Raw genomic sequence first — 18030 nt, forward strand, 5'->3', positions numbered from 1 at the left:
GTACTTGGCCTGTGGTGGTGGCTCCCAGCTCTGTCTTCCTCAGTACAGCCCCAGATGCACCACTCCACGTGGGGTGGTGAGTGGATCCTGTGTTCTCAGGGGCCCCCAGCCTCAGTTGCGGGGACAAATGTTGGGGCAGAAGTTCAAGTGCAAGACCAGAAGGAAGGGAAGGGTTTCAGGACGAAAAAAGAGCTACTGGACTTTAGGGCTTGTTCCTGCTGCCAGGCCCTCCGCCTCTCAGTGAACTTACTGTTAGATCCAGGTTCTATTCCACTGACTCATCTGTCTTTAGGGGCCACCGGGGCCTCCGGGCCAGCCAGGGCCAGCTGGGATCTCTGCTATGGTGAGTGACACGCTCCTTCCTTATTCCCTCTGGGAGCTCTGCCCCTCTCTGCCATGGCTCCTTACAGTTTATCTCCACCCCCAACCCTCTTGGCATCAGCCTCTCCTGTCTCCAAATACCTCCCCTTTCAAGAGGTGGCAAAGAGCTTCTGAGAAAGCCGGAGGCCATCCCAGGGTCCTGCTGAAAGTTCAGGCAGTGCCACTTCCTGCTCGGGGGCCTGGGAGGTGGGGGACATGGTCCCTAGTACACAGTAGGGTGTCTGCCTCTGGCTGTGTGGGGGTCCACTTTACCCCCCTCCTGTCCTTCACCATTGCCCTTCCTATTCTCTAGGGCCTGAAAGGAGACCGAGGAGCCACCGGAGAAAGGGGTCTCGCAGGCCTCCCAGGCCAACCTGGCTCTCCTGGACACCCTGGCCCCCCGGTAAGACCCCCACCTTTTGTGGCACAGGTCCAGGGAAAAGGTCACTTGGCTGAAGGCTAGTGGAGCACAGTACTGTACATCTGGGGTCCCTAGGCAGCATAGCGCATGCACCTGAGGATCATATTATATTTGGAAAGACAGGCCCTGTAAGCCAGGGCTGTGCCAGCTGCACACATGGCCACCGCCTCTGATGATGCACCAGCATCAGCCTTATGCAGACCCCTTGTCTAGGTGTCAGGCAGGGGAGACTCGTCCCTGTTTGCCCCTGCCCCTTCCCCAGGGAGCTTGTCAGTAACCATAGAAAATCTCTGTAAATGTCAGGAAGCAGAAGTGCCTGCTGTTACTGTAACTTTCTGAGCTCTTCAGAAGCCACAACTTGGTCTCAGCTGATGTTTAACACTGAGAATGATGATGTATTGATCACTGACCGTGTGCTGAATGGCGAACTAAGTGCCTGATGTACACTCAGTCTGCAGACACTGCAGTCCCGTTTAGTAGATGTAATTGTCCCCATTGTACAGATGAGGAAGCCAAAGCTAGCAAGGTTAAATAGGTTGCTCAGGGTCCCACAGCTAGCAAGAGCTGGGGTGTGGTCCCTAGCCTGCCTGATTCCAGAACCTGTGTCCTTAACCACTCAGCAAAACTACCTCTTTCAAAACTTACAGACATTGTGTGGAACTGGTTTCCCAGACTCAGGGATGAACAGTCCCTTGGGAAAGCTCTGGCAGGGACCCAGGTCTCCACCAATGTGGACTTTCAGGAACAGTAGCAATGACCCAGGCTTATGGCCTGGAATGGGGTAGATGACTCCAATGGGCCCATCTGCCAGGAGGGCCTGGTGTCACCATGCCTGCTGGCTCTGATTCCTGCGAAGGACCCTGCCTCCTCCCCTGACTGCAGTCTCAGGAGGCTCCAGGGCTCCTGGATAAATCTACTACCACTTGCTTTGTAGTCACAGATTCCTCTCCCTTGGCATCCTCTCAGATGGGGGCTGGCCCCAGCCAATGTCTGGGGCCTCACTGGAGTTCATGTGTTCATTCTGCAAACACTTAACATATAGTCAGAGCCAGGGAGCATGCAAGGTGCTGGGACCCTAATTACAGAGCAAAGTGGCAGAGCCTGCAGCGGCAGGAAGGGGGGATAGCCTGGAGCCATCAGGATGGGGCTCTGGGACTAGACTACAGTATAGGGCAAGGGTCTGAGTTTCCATGACCTATGCCCAGAGTGTCAGAGGGTGGGGGCTGAAGGATCGTAGCTTCTTGGTGGAACCCAGTAGCCAAAGTAAGGCATGTGACACCAAACTGGGCTGACACTCATCACATCTCCATTGTTCTCTACTCCCCAGGGGGAACCTGGTGCAGATGGCCCAGCCGGCAAAGAGGTACCATGTGCTGCTCTGCTCCTTTTCCTTGGGTGGCCTCTCCTTGCCCTGACTCCTCTTCATTCACTCAGCAACACTCCCTGTGTGTACAGACTCTCCCTGGGCAGATATACAAGGAACTGTTTATCTTTGTTGCTCTGGGAGAGAAATGGGAGGCTAGGGGACAAGAATGGAAGTGAGATTTGTTTTACTTTTTTTTTTTTTTCATTTTCTCTGTACCTGATAAAAAAAAAAGAGACAATAATATTAATAAGTCCAAACAAACATTTCCTGAGCACCAGCTCTTGCCAGGCCTGCCAAGATGTCACAGACTGGCCCTTCCATTCTGACTTCTCCTCGCCCTTCTTCACCTGTGCTGGGGGCCAGCCATGATCAAACCAGGCCATGCTCCAGACGAGGCCATTCTCCCTGCCAGCTGTCAGCCCTTTGGGGCAGGGAAGCTGTCATCCTTTGTCATACAGAGCCCAGCTGGACACAGCTGGAGACTGAGGTGGTCTTTCATGGCCCTTCCTCACCAAGATACTGCAGAGATGCTGCCCAGACTTGACCCCCAGCTTTTGCTTTCCTCTAGGGACCTCCTGGGAAACAGGGACTCTATGGACCTCCTGGTCCCAAGGTGAGTGGGCACTGGCTGGTTCTGAAAGGAGAAGCTTGTGAATTGTTTGAGCCCAGCTCCAAGTGATGACATTAGCTGCAGAGAGGGGAGACTTGAGAAGGCCAGCGGGCAGGGAAAAAGTGGACAGACTGTGGTAAACTTCTCTCGTGGGGTTTGGCTGTGGTCGAGGGAATGGAAATCTCCAGTTTATTGCTCATTGACTGATTAATTCAGTTATTCATTTTTTTCATTCCACGAACATCCACTTGCTCTTGCTCATGTTCCAGGCCTTCTGTCCTGGCCTTGGGTAAACAGACATCTCTGAACAATAGGGGCTCTCAGTAGTCCAGTCACATTGACACTAGTGTGTGGCAAGTTTTACAGAAGGTTAGACACAGCACTGTGAGGCCAGAGGAAGGGTGCTCCCAACTCAGCTCAGGGTGTCAGAGAGGCTACACAGAGAGCCAGAATAGTTTGCTGAGGGAGCAGTGTGCACTGGGTAAGGAAGGCCAGGACAGCATGGCAGAACCAGAAGGTTATAACCAATGAGGAATGGCAGGAGGTCGGGGAGAGAAGGCTAAGGAAGGGATGATCAGGACTGATTATGAAGGGTCCTGAACACCTATCTGGCCTAAGAATTAGGCCTTTATGCTGAGTTCAGTTGACGACCATCAGAATCGCTAAGCAGGGAGTGACACCATGAGAACTCTCTTCTAGAAGGACCATTCTGGCAGCAGTGAGGCAGAGTGGCCTGCCAGGATGCTATGACCACACTCCAGAGAGTGATGTTAGGGCCTAGGGGTAGGAGAGTAAGGGAAGGGCAGACTGCTGAGATATCATGATGTAGATTTAACAGTACCTGGTATTCTGTCCTTGTAGGGGGATCCAGGACCTGCAGGACTGAAGGGCCAGGCAGGAGAGAAGGGGAGATCTGGCATGCCTGGTGGGCCTGGCAAGAGTGGCTCTATGGGGCCTGTTGGGCCACCAGGTCCTGCAGGAGAGAGAGGACACCCTGGATCTCCGGGGCCTGCAGGGAGCCCTGGATTGCCCGGTCTGCCTGGCTCCATGGTAAGTGGGGAGGCAGGTGGCCATGGCCCCATACAGCAGGTATGTGGGATGGATCATGGGTCATTTTAGAAGCTTCCGCTGACATTCTCAAAAAGACAGCATAACTCCCATATAGGTGGTTCTTAATTGTGTGGGGGAAGATGGGGGCTAAGGGATCCTTTCCCCAGAAAATTTCACTTAGGCAGAAAATGTCTTATATCATTTCAGGGTGCTTAGGACTTTGGGTTAAGACCCTGCGGGAAATGTCTGAGTGTGGTGGCTCACTCCTATACTCCTAGCATTCTGGGAGGCTGAGGCCGGAGGATCACTTACGCTCAAGAGTTTATGACCAGCCTGAGCAAGATCAATACCCCATCTCTACTAAAAATAGAAAAATTAGCCAGGCGTTTTGGCTGGCAGCTGTAGTCCCAGCTACTTGAGAGGCTAAGGCAGGAGGTTCATTTGAGCCCAGGAGTGTGAGGTTGCTATGAGCTAGGCTGACACCAAGGCACTCTAGCCTGGGGCAACAGAATAAGATTCTGTCTCAAAAACAAATCTGTGGGTGGTTCCTGGGACCTTTACCCTCCTCTCCATTCTTTATTTCCATAAAGTCTCTCCCAGGGGGAAAGCCCCAAGCTTGGAAGTCTAACTGAGACAGGTTTTCGTCTCTTTCTTCAGGGAGACATGGTGAATTATGATGAAATCAAGAGGTTCATCAGACAAGAGATCATTAAAATGTTTGATGGTAACTGGCAGCCGGCTGGGTGGCTGTGGGTGCCTCTCGCCCTTCCTCGTTACCTCTCGACACTGCCTTGGCCTCCTTTTCCTTAAAGCTCAAAGTCCCTTCTCTCACCCCCGCACACTTCCAGGCCTGGGGTTGACAGGCACATATTCAATTATCCTTCAGACCTTCCTTGTCACCTGCTCTGTTCAGAGATGAAATGATTCCCTCCTGCCCTCCCAAGCCTCCTTGAGCAAAGGAGGCAGACAAGAAAATTGATATCAAACAAGTCTGCATGGAGTGAGCTCTAAATAGAGGGGCGAGTGGCAACTGTAAGGCAGGTGGTGTGGGTTTATTTGAAGCTTTTTTTTTTCCCTGTTCATTTTTTCATCCAATATTGGTGTGCCAGGGACTGGGGAAAACATGGACCCAGTCTCCCGAAGGAGTTGGACTTCTTGCTTGAGAAGCAGATCTTGAACGCCAGGCAGGGAGTCTGGACTTTATTCTGAAGCCAGTGGTGACCTCACAAAGCACAGAAATGCTGTAGTCAGGGCTGTGCTTCAGAAAGGGCTTCACCGAGGCCAGTGCACAGGACCCCACTTAGGACACCAACCCCCATATTCTTTGCCCAAATGTCCCTTTGAATAAAGGCTGCTTTGGACACTAAGCTGGTGACCTGTCTGCAGCATCTACAGTCATTCTGAGTCCCTGGGGCACCCTGTGACCTGTCCTTTTCCTTTGTTACAGAGAGAATGGCTTACTACACCTCCAGGATGCAGTTCCCCATGGAAATGGCAGCTGCTCCAGGACGACCAGGGCCTCCAGGGAAGGATGGTACTCCAGGCCGGCCAGGCTCTCCAGGAGCTCCTGGGCTCCCTGGTCAGATTGGCAGAGAAGGACGCCAGGGTTTGCCAGGAATGAGAGGTATCTCTGCTTTCTGGTTCCCAAGGGATGCATAGCTCTTTGGGGCAGGCCGGAGTATTCCCTGAGGTCTATTGTGAATATGAAACTTGTGCGTATCTGTGTGCTTCAGGTAATCTGACTGGCTGGGTCATTTTTCTGCTTAGGGACAGGACTTCTTATTTTATTCTTTTGTCCCAGGATTGCCTGGTACCAAAGGTGAAAAGGGAGACACTGGTGTTGGCATTGCAGGAGAAAATGGTCTCCCCGGTCCTCCAGGTAGGTGAACCATGAATCCGGAGCAGCAAGGGCCCCCCTTCTTTACGTTCCTACTATGACACAGTTGCGTCAGACTCCAAATAACTATAGGCCACTCAACCACCGTTTTTAGTAATGCCATTGTGTGCAAGACATTCTGCTAGGGCCCACGGGGTGGGCCAGTGGAAGACTCAGTGCCTATTCCTAAGTCCTAGGCTGCGGGAAGGAACTGCATGTAGTCAGGGCCAGGAACTAGAGTTCAAGTCCTGCTTGGCATCTTACTGCCTGTGTAACTTTAAAGAGGTCATTTATGCTCTGGGAGCTAAAGCAGGTGGATTGCTTAAGCTTAGGAGTTTAAGACCAGCCTGAGTAAGAGTGAGACCCCATCTCGGGCAGCACCTGTGACTCAATGAGTAGGGCGCAGGAGCTTTCTGGTGGTCTAGTGGCTAGGAGTAGGGCGCAGGCCCCATATACTAAGGGTGGCGGGTTCAAACTTGGCCCCAGTTGAACTGCAACAAAAATAATAGCCGGGTGTTGTGGCGGGCACCTGTAGTTCCAGTTACTTGGGAGGCTGAGGCAAGAGAATCGCCTAAGCCCAGGAGTTGGAGGTTGCTGTGAGCTGTGTGACACCATGGCACTTTACCAAGGGTGATAAAGTAAGACTCTGTCTCTACAAAAAAAAAAGAGTGAGACCGCATCTCTACTTAAAATAGAAAAACTAGCTAGGCATGGTAGTGGTCATGTGTAATCCCAGCTACTTGGGAGGCTGAGACAGGAGGATCGATCGCTTGAACCCAAGAGTCTGAGGTTGCTGTAAGCTATGATGATGCCAGGGCACTAAACCCCAGGGGACAGAGTGAGAGTGGCTCAAAAAAAAAGAAGGTCATTTGTGCCCTTTGTGTCCCTCTGTAAGATGCATGTGTGGCTGTGTAGCCTGAAAGAGCATGGCCAGAGCCTAACAATCTGGCTCTGAGTCCCAGTTGCTCTACTTACCACATGAGCAATCTCTCTAAGCCTGTGTCCTCATCTATAAAATTAGATAATAGTTCCTTTCTCAGGGAATTGTTGTGCAGATTTAATGAACAGTGCATCAAAGGAGCTCAGCCCTGTGCCTAGCACAAAGAAGCTCTCAATACAATTAGCCAGTGGTATCATCATTGTTAAATCAATGTGAAGATCAGATCAGATCCTCATGAAAACATGTACAGTAGTATCTACCGTGGCCTTTATTGCTTCTTTTCTTATGATCTGGCTGTCCTGATTTCCCTTCTGGGGCTCTTCCCTTCCTAGGTCCTCAAGGCCCTCCAGGATACGGCAAGATGGGAGCAACAGGACCCATGGGCCAGCAGGGCATTCCTGGCATTCCTGGCCCCCCAGGTCCCATGGGGCAACCTGGCAAAGCTGGCCACTGTAGCCCCTCTGATTGCTTTGGGGCCATGCCAATGGAGCAGCAGTACCCACCCATGAAAAATATGAAGGGGCCTTTTGGCTGAAATCCCCACCTGCCACTGGATGAAGGACTCTGTTGGAAATAAATGGTCACCGCTTCCAGGAATCTGTGATGGGATGTGAATGTTTTTGTTGTTACTTTTAATTGCTGTTAATATTTTTAAAATAATAAAGAAAGAAAGAAAACTTGCTGCCATTCCTCTTCCAGTGGGACTCCTGTGCTGCAGCCACAGGTCCCTGTCATCCTCCTTTTCTCATTTGGTCCCAGGCTCAAAAAGGGGCATTTTCCTTGTGGCCTATGGCCAGCCAGTGGAGCTATGAGGTGCTGCTGTGCAGGGGGCCCCCATTCAACTCTCCAGATGCTTCTGATTCATCCTTTGGTCCTCTGGTCCTCGAGTTAGAGAAGGGCTGTCACTCAGCCTCTCTTCTCGAGCGAACCACAGGCAGGACTGAAGGCCCCACTTCCAGCTTATAAAGGCCTTTTCCTATTTTTTCTCCACCCTCCCTGTGCCCACCTGCTTCACTTCATATGACCCAAAGCCAATCCAGGTTGCACCTTGGGAAATGTTGAGGTGTGTTCATCTGCCTAGAAGCCCCTCCAAGCGTGCAGGCTTATCTCGATGCTCCAGTAATTCTGTGATTACAAAACCTGTGCAAACAGAGGAAAAGACGGGCACCAGCTCCTGGCCTGGGCGACCAGGGAATGCTTCTCTGGGAAATGAGACGGAACCTCCTGCCTATACCAATGCATGGCCCTGTCACCAGCTTTGGTAATGACTTTCTGGATTGCAGATGGCATCCTTTGTGATTCTTTTTTTTCTTTCTTTTTTTTTTTTTTTTTGTGATTCTTTCTTATTCTAATCTGTATGGTGCTTTTGCTGTACATCTTAGCATTCAGAAACAACTAGGTCATATCCATGCAAAGAGGTGGCAGGCGAGCCATGATCAGATCTAAGTTAGTTCATGGTCCTTAAAGTCCACTGGGAGTTCGGTGATCTCTCTGCCTCTCTATGTAAAAAGGCTAGACATAAAAAAAAGGCAGCCAACTGAACATTATAGAAAATTCTGTCTCGAGCTTCTTCCTTCTCTTACTTTTCAGATCGTCTGTCCTTATGGGCTGGCTGCCCTGTGAGAAAAGCAACAGGGCGCTTCCAGGGGGATTTCCAAAGAAAGCCTTTTTACTGGCCCCAGCTTTCTGGAAGGTTTATTCAAGTTGGAAAAACTTCAAAGGATCACAGAGCAGGCTCAGAAATGTACCCAAAGTCTCGATGCTTATCCAAACTGCCTGAAGCCTTCAAACTAGCTGTCAAATCTCTCCTAAGCTGGCATTTCCAGCACACTGCTGAAAATTCCCTTCTCTGGCTGGGCCCCACATACCAAGAGACCAGCCTATTGATGGCTTTTTAGGACCTTTGCCCTATTTTTTTCCTGCCAGGAGCAGAAGTGTGCTCACAGGCAGAGGAATGAATCAGGCAGGCTCCTGAGTGTCTCACATGATGTTTTTAGATAAAGGAGGAGTTTACTCTTTTTTCATCCCTCACCGGCTATTCTCAGTTAACCCTGGTTCTAACACAAAACATTAAAAAGGAAATGCATCATCTTTGCATTGAAGTAGCAGCCAGGTTTTGGACAGGGGATGTGGACAGATGTTAAAGCGCTCCCTTTGGAGGGCCAGCTCCCCGTGCAGGCCAGCCTGTGAGTGCTGATGATGGGCTTCATGACTAGGATCCCGTTGGCATGAGTAGAGAGAAAGAAGCAAGGCCCAGCTGTGGCATTGAGCAGGTCAGCTTTCAAGGCCAGAAGGGAAAATCACTATGAGGAAACATCAAACTCATCCCCTTTAAGGGCCTCCAGGGAATCAGTCCTTGCAGAGTAAATGATGCTTCCTTCACTTTTCTTCCTGAGTCAAATTCATGCTACTCTTTGGGGATTCTACGACAGGCTAGGTTTAAGCTTTCATGATTTGAATGCTTGTCTCCTTGGAGTTTGAAATTGCTGTATTTTCTTGGACCATGAAGAACCAGATGGAAAGCTGAATTTTATAGTCTCTTCTGTTACTGTGGTCAGCAAAAAAAAAATCCATAGTTTTTGCTCATCAGTTCAGGAGCGGGGTAAGCTGAAGAGAAAGGAAGGAGGGGAGTGTGCCTTCCATTCCTCCCAGGCAGCTTTTTCACATTCCTGCCCTGTTATTCTCCTGTCTTCATTTCTTAGTCTATTTCAGGCTTTTAAGGCAACACACACAATCGCTCAGCCTGCCAAAGTCTAACTTGATGAGTCCATTTCCTCTTCCTACTTTGTGCCAGGAACTGTACTAGACTGTGGGGATCCCGAGGCAAACTGGACAGATATGGTCCCTACCCCCACAGTGCCCATGGGGAGAGCAAGACAGTGGAACAATTCCTATGAAGGGGGAGGATAACGAAGGAGGGCACGGCTGGGGGTGTAACCGTATCTAGGCAAAGAGAGATGGGTCAGGCCGAGGGAACAGCACATGCCGTGGTTCAGGGATGACCAGGCATATCGGGCTGAGTGACAGAGACAAGTCAGCGTGGCTGGACTACGGAGGGAGTGCAAGAGACACAAGGCGGGAGGCCACTGACAGGTTTCACACAAAGGTATGGGGACTTAGATTTGCCTAATGAGTTCACTGATGGCAATGTGAAGAAAAGACTGGAGGGTCCTTCATTTTAGAAACCCTCTGCTCTGTAAGACGGAGAAAAAGCTGCTGTATATGTATTCGGCAGAGAAAAATCCCAAATGTAATGCTTCTGGAAATTAAATCTTTCTGTCATGATATTTTCCTTTGTCGCCAGAATTCAACAGAATCTAATTAGACTTCACATAGGGTTCGTTAACCCCTTATAAGGCTAAATCTATTGTGTGGCTGCCCTAAGTCAGTGATGGGACTGGATTTTGTCAATGTACTCCCCTTATGCTACCATAATGGGAGGGAGTGTGGCCAAATTTCCATGTCTGCAGTTCGCATTTTTTCAGTTAGTTCTGTGGTTGCAAAGCACCCTCTGATCCACAATACCCAACTGGAATTTAAATTTCAGAACTGGATCTGGTTGGAATCAAAGAGAATTAATTCCATAATAATTAGGTGGGTGTTGGTATTCCTTCTCAGTAAGCCACGCAGGAGCATGGCACAGAGCCAGGAGGCCTCCAGGATGCTTTGTCTCTAGGGGAGGCAATGTTTTCCAGTGGAGAGGCCTTCCATTACCAAGTTCTGCCTCAACCTCCAACAGGTCAACCACAGGGCTCCCATGAACTCAGGAAAGTGCTCTGTGCTCTAAAAAGGGCTGGAATCCAAGATTTCCCCGTTGGCTAAAACTGAAACAATAACAGGAACTTTCCCACCCACTTCTGTCTGCCTCAGGTAGTTGAGGTTTTGGAAAAGAACTGATTGTTTTTCAGTCTTTGGAAGATCCTGATCTTTCATCCAGCCCCCTCCAGAACAAACACACCTGGGTCTGCTGTGGGTCCTCCGAGGCACAGCCCTGAAAGTCGGCTTTGGCTGGTCTCTGACTGCCTGAGAGATTTGGATGCCTCTACGCGGAATAGCACAGACTTCCAACGGCAAGGTCTCCTAAGAGCCCTTTGCTGGGTAGAGGAGGATAGAGGCGAAGAATTCTCATAGGAGTTGAATCCTCAGCACCTGGAACAGAGCCTGGAAAGTAGGAGGAATTCAAGAGGCTCACATGTTTGTGGAATAAATGAGCATGTGTCACATGACCCAATCTGCAGGTCAGGTGTCACTACCCTTTCTCTGGGCAAATCTCCTTGACCTTCAGCCTGGACTTCAGGATGTCTCCCTTTCTGAGATTTTTCGGTTCAATTCCACCAATATTTTTTTAGACCAGGAGGTTACAAAGGTAAAGTCATGGCCTCCTATTAAATACTCAGTAGTTCAAAGAGTGTAGACCTGGGTTCAAATGTGGACTTCTCCATTTATCTTTTTGATCTTAGAGAAGTCATTTAGCCTCTCTGAGCCTCAGCTTCTCATGATAAAAACGTTCTCTCATAAAAGACCGTAATGAAAATTAAAGAGCAGACAGTACTTATACAAAGTCCAATGTATAACCACCATCATCTATTGCATTCATGCCATGGGGATCGAAAAATAAATAGGAAAAGGACAATTCTACAATGTATGTAAACCTTAAAGAGGACAATTCAAGTAGTGACACACATTATGAAAAAATAAGATAAAGTGATATCCTTGATGACTGGAGTGCTGGGGAGGGCAGAGCGGTATCGGTGATATTTGTTTTTTTTCTTTTTAGGGCACTATTAAATTTTGCTTTAAATATTTCTTTCCACAATAAAGAGGAACCTTTTTTTTTTTTACACTAGCCTTTTCTTTTTTATATGAATTATGCCATGAGTTCACAGGGAATAGGTTCCAGCAGCTCAGGCTCCTTTGCACTGGTTCTCACAAACTGTGCTTCTCTGTGTGGAGCAGGCTGGCCTGCCACTTCAGGGGAACCCAGGTACTTTTCTCTTTGGCTTCCTTCTTTTTCTGATCATTTTCCTCCACGCATTTTAGGAAGCTATTTTGGCTCTTAGAGTGCTTAATATGCTCAATACGAACATTAATCCTCTTGGCAAGAATCTTGCCCTTGTTTGTTTACAGCAGTGCCAACAGCATGCTGGGTAACATTGTAGACTCTTCCAGTTTTGCCATGGTAAGGGACATGCCTTTTGAACAGTACCCATTCCCTTGATGTCTATATCACCTTTCTTGTAGATTTGTATGTACGTGGCCAAAGGAACAACTCTGTTTTTTTTTCTTTTTTGAAACTGAGTCTCAAGCTGTCGCCCTCAGTAGAGTGCCATGGTGTCACAGCTCACAGCAATCTCAAACTCTTGGGCTTAAGCTAGTCCCTTGCCTCAGCTTCCTAAGTAGCTAGAATTACGGGTGCCTGCCACAAAGCCCAGCTATTTTTGTTGCTGTTCTTGTTGTTGTTTGGCAGGCCCAGGCTGGATTCAAATCCACCAGCTCTGGTGTATGTGGCTGGCGCCTTAGCCAGTGAGCTACAGGCACCGAATGCCGAGCCAAGCTACAGGTGCCGCACCAGCTCCATGTTTTCTAAAAGGCCTAGGGAACATATATTGGATGCCGGCTCGGCGCCTATAGCTCAACGGGCTAAGGCGCCAGCCACGTACACCTAAGGTGGCGGGTTCGAATCCCCAGCCCGGACCCGCCAAACAACAATGACGGCTGCAACCAAAAAAATAGCCGGGCGTTGTGGCGGGCGCCTGTGGTCCCAGCTACTTGGGAGGCGGAGGCAGGAGACTCGCTTGAGCCCAGGAGTGGGAGGTTGCTGTGAGCTGTAATGCCACGGCACTCTGCCCAGGGGGATAGCTTGAGGCTCTGTCTCAAAAAAAAAAAAAAAACATATATTGGATGCCTTTCCTCTTTTCTTTTGTGTTCATCATTTTGGTGAATTACTGGAAGGTGAATTACTCTGGTCAAAAGGCCAAGAAGTGATATTTGAACTGAGACTTGAATAACAAGGAGGAGCCAACCAGTGAAAAGTCAAGGGAAAAGTGTTCCAGACAGAGAAGGAAAAGCTAATCCAAAGATCTGGAGGCAGGAATGAGCTCAGTTATGTTCCAGGGATGGCATGACCAGGCCAGCCTGGCTAGAGTAAATTGAGGATGACATCAATGGCAGGAGATGAGGCTAGATACACAGGTAGGTTCTAGGTCATCATGTAGGACCATGACCACGATAAGGATGAGTTTAGCTTTTATTATAGAAGTGATGGGAAGTCTCAGAGTTTCAGCCAGGGAATGACACTATCTGATTTACATTTTAAGGCATCATTCTGGCTGCCCTATAGTGAGGGGAATGAAGGAGATATTGGTCAGGAGGCTATTGTAGTGATCAAGGCACAGATGATGGTATCTGGACTAGAGTGATAGTGTGAACAGGGAGAAAAGATCAGATGTGGGTACATTTTTGAACTAGAGCAAATGGAGGTAGGGAAGTGCATAGAGAAAAAGAGGACACACAAGAATGACCCGAGGTTTTTGACTTGACTGGCAGGATTTTCTGAGATGAAGAAGAGAAATGGGTTCTGTTTTTTTCTGTATAAGTAACAGATTATTGTTATTATTATTATTATTGTTTGGAGTTCATTGAGGGTACAAAGAACTAGGTTACACTGATTGCATCTGTCAGGTAAAATCCCTTTTATAATTGTGTCCCACCCCCTCCCTCCTTCCCTCTCTCCCTTCCCCCATTCCCCCTCCTTCCCTCTCTCAGCTCCCAACCATGTACTAGGTCATCAACTGTCCTCTTATCAGAACTGAGTACATTGGATTCTTGCTTCTCCGATGGGTTTTATGTTTTTGGAAAATGAGGCAGGAATATGTGAGTGATAGTACCAAGTATAGAGAAGACTGGAAAGAGGGTGGCTAACTCTAAAATGTGCAAGGGGAGACTGTGGAAAGTTTAGGTGTAGGATGAGATTGAAACTGATCCTTGCAGGACTAGAGACGGGAGGGCTGATGGTCCAGGAGAAAAGGAGTGATTTGCATGTAACTCTAGGCATGAGCTGGTGCAACAGCTCATTTTCAAATTTATATTTCTGTTTCTAACAGCTAAGAAATTGGAAACTTGGCCAGGCGTAGTGGCTGAGGCCGAGGTGGGTGGATTGTCTGAGCTCATGAGTTCAAGACCAGCCTGAGCAAGAACAAGACCTGGTCAATTAAAAAAAAAAAAAAAAAAAAAAAAAGGGCAGCACCCATAGCTCAGTGGGTAGGGCACTGGCCACATATACTGAGGCTGGCAGTTTTGAACCTGACCCAGGCCAGCTAAAACAACAACTGCAACCAAAAAATAGCCGGGCATTGTGGCAGGTGACTGTAGTCCCAGCTAGTTGGGAGGCTGAGGCAAGAGGATCGCTCAAGTCCAAGAGTTTGAGCTTGCTGTGAGCTATGAAGCCATAGCATACTAGCCATGGTGACAGAGTAAGAATGTCTAAAAATAAAGGAAAGGAAAGGAAAAAAAGAAAGTTTCAGAGACGGCCACAAGCAATTGTAAAGGACAGAAACAAACAAAAAAAGGGAGACTCAAGGTCACACATTTAGAAAGTGATCATCACTGCAAAGCAGAGCTGAATGGCAAAATTGGGCATAGAAGTACAGAGTGGAAGATAGACAAGGGCTGTAAAACATAAGCTTGGAAAGGTGAGGGCGGGCCTGATTGTGAAGGGCCTGAAGGGCCAGGATGAAGAAACTGAACCTCATTTTGGTGTGGAATAAGAGCACCCATTGTAGGTTGTGCAACGGGCAAGTAGCATGACCAGTACTGTGATTCTGTAAAGTGCTTGGCTAGATGTTAGACAGGCTGGAGTGGATAACACCTCATAGCACTAATTTATTCATCATTTATTTATTTAAAAAAAATACAGTCAGGCACTGTACTAGGTACTTGTACTCCTTATAAGGACAAGCAAAGCAGATACAGTCTTTGCCCCGACAGAAGAGCTTAACCAAATAAGCACACAAACAAGTGCCAAAACTGAACCACCAAGTGGCATCTACATGCTGCTGAGGTCACTTGGTAACCAGGATTTGACTACCATGGGATCAAACTAGATTTCCCTGCTAAAAACTGGACATCCACTGACCCTGGTTCTAGGCCACACTCCATCACTAACCTACTGTGAACCCAGGCAACTCACTGCCTCTAAATTTCCCCACTTATGAAGAAAGAGGAACTAGATAATATAATCTTCCTCCGACTCTAAAGGTTCAGGATCATCTACTCCAAAAACCACAGATCTGGCTCGGCGCCTGTGGCTCAAGTGGCTAAGGCGCCAGGCACATACACCTAAGGTGGCGGGTTTGAATCCAGCCCAGGCCCGCCAAACAATGACGGCTGCAACCAAAAAATAGCCGGGCGCTGTGGTGGGCGCCTGTGGTCCCAGCTACTTGGGAGGCTGAGGCAGGAGACTCGCTTGAGCCCAGGCGTTGGAGGTTGCTGTGAGCTGTGATGGCACAGCACTCTACCCAGGGGGATAGCTTGAGGCTCCGTCTCAAAAACAAAACAAAACAAAACAAAACAAAAACACACAGATCTGCATCTCAAAGCTACTAAATTGCACCCAGTATCTTTACATTAGAAAGGAGCAGCTCTGCGGTAGCCTCCATCCCTTCCAGGAGGCCTGGGTTGGTTCCCCGTTGTGAAGGCAACCGCTTGGGCCCCGACCGGGCGGAAACTCGGCGTGACGACAGCAACTGCGCCACTACCAAACGTCCCATTTGCCAGGTTATGATATGGCCACCGTGGCACACCCCACCTAGGCTTCTCACTAAATATCCGGACATAACTATCCCTGGAGCAGGCTAAAAAGGGAGGAACAGGAGCGCCAGTACAGCCCCCAAGACTTCCGGAAGGCTCCATCAGGGACTTAGCGCCTCTGGTCTGTCTGGTAGGCAATCTCCCACGGCCTTGCACCGTCATTTCCGCCGTTCTCTTGTGCCGGATTGACAGCTTGTCCGTCCAATCATATGTGGGACAGCCCCCCACCGGGCACGCGAGGGGTGGGTGTGAAAGCGAGAGGCCCCGCCCCTCGCAGACGTGTGACGTTAAAGTCGCCATGGCCAGCTACCCGTACGGGCAGGTGAGTGCGTGAGGGGCCCGTGAGTCCAGCTAGGGGCCGTGCGAAGCCCAGGCTTGGCTCTCCCAGCCTTCTCTTTCTCTCCGCTTTATTTGCGTCCTTACCCACGCTGGGTTCGCTTCAGCACGACCTCGCATGAGCGAGAACAGAAAAGAGACCGTCGTCGCGCCTAGCTTACGTCACGCAGGACTGAGTGTCCGGGAGGTCTTGTCGCACCCCCCTGACGTCGCGCACGCGAAGATATGGGGACGTTGGACCCCACAGGTCCTTGTAGGTCCCGGTCTAGGCTCCACACCCCTCTCGAGGCTCCCGCGGGTTCCCTGACTGGGGTCATCAGCGCTTGACAAGATGTTGAGAGCTTTGGTTTCCATCAGTATCCTTTAGGGCTTCGGATAAAACTATAGGCTTCTGGATTCACCCCACACGTACTGCGTCAGAATAATCAGGGGACTCTGTGGTAGCAGCAGGCGCCCCAAGTGAGCTGGTTTGACCATTCATTTAGTCCAGCAATTCCATTTCACATATACCGTAGGAAAAATGAAACCCCAAGAAGACACAGAACTTACCCGAAGTTAGCAGGCAGTTAGACAGCAAAGCCAAGGTCAGAACCTGGGTTGTCTTCAGGTGCCTCTTACCCCATTGCCAGCCTATCTCAACTTAGCCAAGAACATCTCGGCAAGGTGATTTTATGGCCAGAATACTTTGAGTTGACAGTTTGGACTCAGATTCACGTCTTGGCTCCACCTAAATAGTTTTGATGCCTTGAGCAAGCTGTTTTGCCTTTCTGAGTCAAAGTTTCCTCCTCTAAAATAGAGCCGAATAATAGAATCTGCCTCATAGAGCTATTATGAAGAGTAATGAAATGATGTTTATTAAGCGTTTGGTACGTAAAAAGGTGTAATACATGTTGTCTTTTAGTGTTTTCACTTTTAGTAGATTCCTATAAGGTGCTGAGGGGACCCTCAAAATAAGCCCCCTCATTTTGCAGAGGAGGAAACTGAAGCCCAGAGAGGGTGTCATGACTTGCCCAAGATTACACAGTGATTTACAAGATAAAACCCATGCAGGAAAAATAGGAAAACAAAATCAAGTGGAATATTACAAAGTGGTTGACTGAGTATAGTCACATGCCAAAGATGTGATAAGAGTCCTTACAGGAAGTGTGGTTCTGTGCAGTTTACACACTATTTGGACCTTCTTTTTCCCAATCATAAAGGCCCTATAGTCATACAGGGATTATTACACCCACTGTACAGCTGAGGAACAAATCCAGAGAGGTTAAGTGGCTTGCCAAAGTCACATAGCAAGTGAGGGTGAGGCCATGACTGGGACTCCTTTCTTTGCATACTTAGCAGAAGTAGGAAAAAGAGAGGCCAGTGTGGGCTGGGCTTAGAAGGAAGTATAATGTAGCAGTGTTTCCCAAACTCCATTCCATTTGTTGAGTCTTGTGAGATATTAATAGGGCTTATTAATAGAGGAAAATTCGGTGTTAAATAAGTTTGGGAAATACTTTAAATACAGCTGAAAAGTTTGTTCACCACAGAGCATTTCAAAATTTTTAATTTGCTAATGAACGTTGTAAAGCTTCCAGGAAGGAATAGGATATGCAGTATTTCTTTCTTTTTTTTTTTTTTTTTTGAGACAGAGCCTCAAGCTGTTGCACTGGATAGAGTACCGTGGCATCACAGCTCTCAGCAACTTCCACCTCTTGGGCTTACGTGATTCTCTTGCCTCAGCCTCCCAAGTAGTTGAGACTACAGGCGCCTGTCACAACACCCAGCTATTTTTTTTTTTTGTAGTTATCATTGTTTGGCAGACCCCGGGCTGTATTCGAACCCACTAGCTCTGGTATATGCAGCTGGTACCTTAGCTACTTGAGCTATAGGTGCCGAGCCAATAGCAGTATTTCTTAAAATTTATTTAGCTATAGAACTTCCTTCTCCCTCTTTTTTTTCCTTGTTTTTAATGTCTGGTCATTTTTTGTGACACTAGTATTTCTGAGGAGCACATTTTGAGGGGAATATTGCCATAGTTTATTGTCTGTCAGTGGTTGGGCTTCTGGCTTAGAATCACCTGAGAGCATGTTTAAAAAGCAACACTTTTGGCTCAGCGCCTATAGCTCAACCAGCTAAGGCGCCAGCCATGTACACCTCAGGTGGCGGGTTCGAATCCCCAGCCCGGAACCGCCAAACAACAATGACGGCTGCAACCAAAAAATAGCCAGGCGTTGTGGCGGGCACCTGTGGTCCCAGCTACTTGGGAGGCGGAGGCAGGAGACTC

General features: G+C 48.7%; 2 protein-coding genes across 3 annotated transcripts in view; both read left to right on the forward strand.

Moving 5' to 3' along the window:
* The window catches only part of COL16A1 (collagen type XVI alpha 1 chain), a 49527-nt gene extending 42232 nt beyond the window's left edge, over positions 1-7295 (forward strand). Inside the window, exons 62-70 of the mRNA XM_003800743.3 lie at positions 293-343; positions 674-763; positions 2109-2144; positions 2716-2760; positions 3619-3807; positions 4465-4531; positions 5255-5431; positions 5609-5686; positions 6956-7295. Coding sequence (XP_003800791.1) covers positions 293-343; positions 674-763; positions 2109-2144; positions 2716-2760; positions 3619-3807; positions 4465-4531; positions 5255-5431; positions 5609-5686; positions 6956-7158 — 936 coding nt within the window. The 3' untranslated portion in view covers positions 7159-7295. The remainder of the gene's footprint in view (positions 1-292; positions 344-673; positions 764-2108; positions 2145-2715; positions 2761-3618; positions 3808-4464; positions 4532-5254; positions 5432-5608; positions 5687-6955) is intronic.
* Positions 7296-15673: 8378 nt separating this feature from the next.
* PEF1 (penta-EF-hand domain containing 1) overlaps positions 15674-18030 on the forward strand; it is a 16443-nt gene continuing 14086 nt past the window's right edge. For both annotated transcript variants that reach the window (XM_003800746.2, XM_023507459.1), the window contains exon 1: positions 15674-15753. In XM_003800746.2, coding sequence (XP_003800794.1) covers positions 15730-15753 — 24 coding nt within the window. In that variant the 5' untranslated portion in view covers positions 15674-15729. The remainder of the gene's footprint in view (positions 15754-18030) is intronic.

This window comes from Otolemur garnettii, unplaced genomic scaffold (genome assembly GCF_000181295.1).
Source record: "Otolemur garnettii isolate 467f Iridium unplaced genomic scaffold, OtoGar3 scaffold00184, whole genome shotgun sequence".
NCBI lineage: Eukaryota > Metazoa > Chordata > Mammalia > Primates > Galagidae > Otolemur > Otolemur garnettii.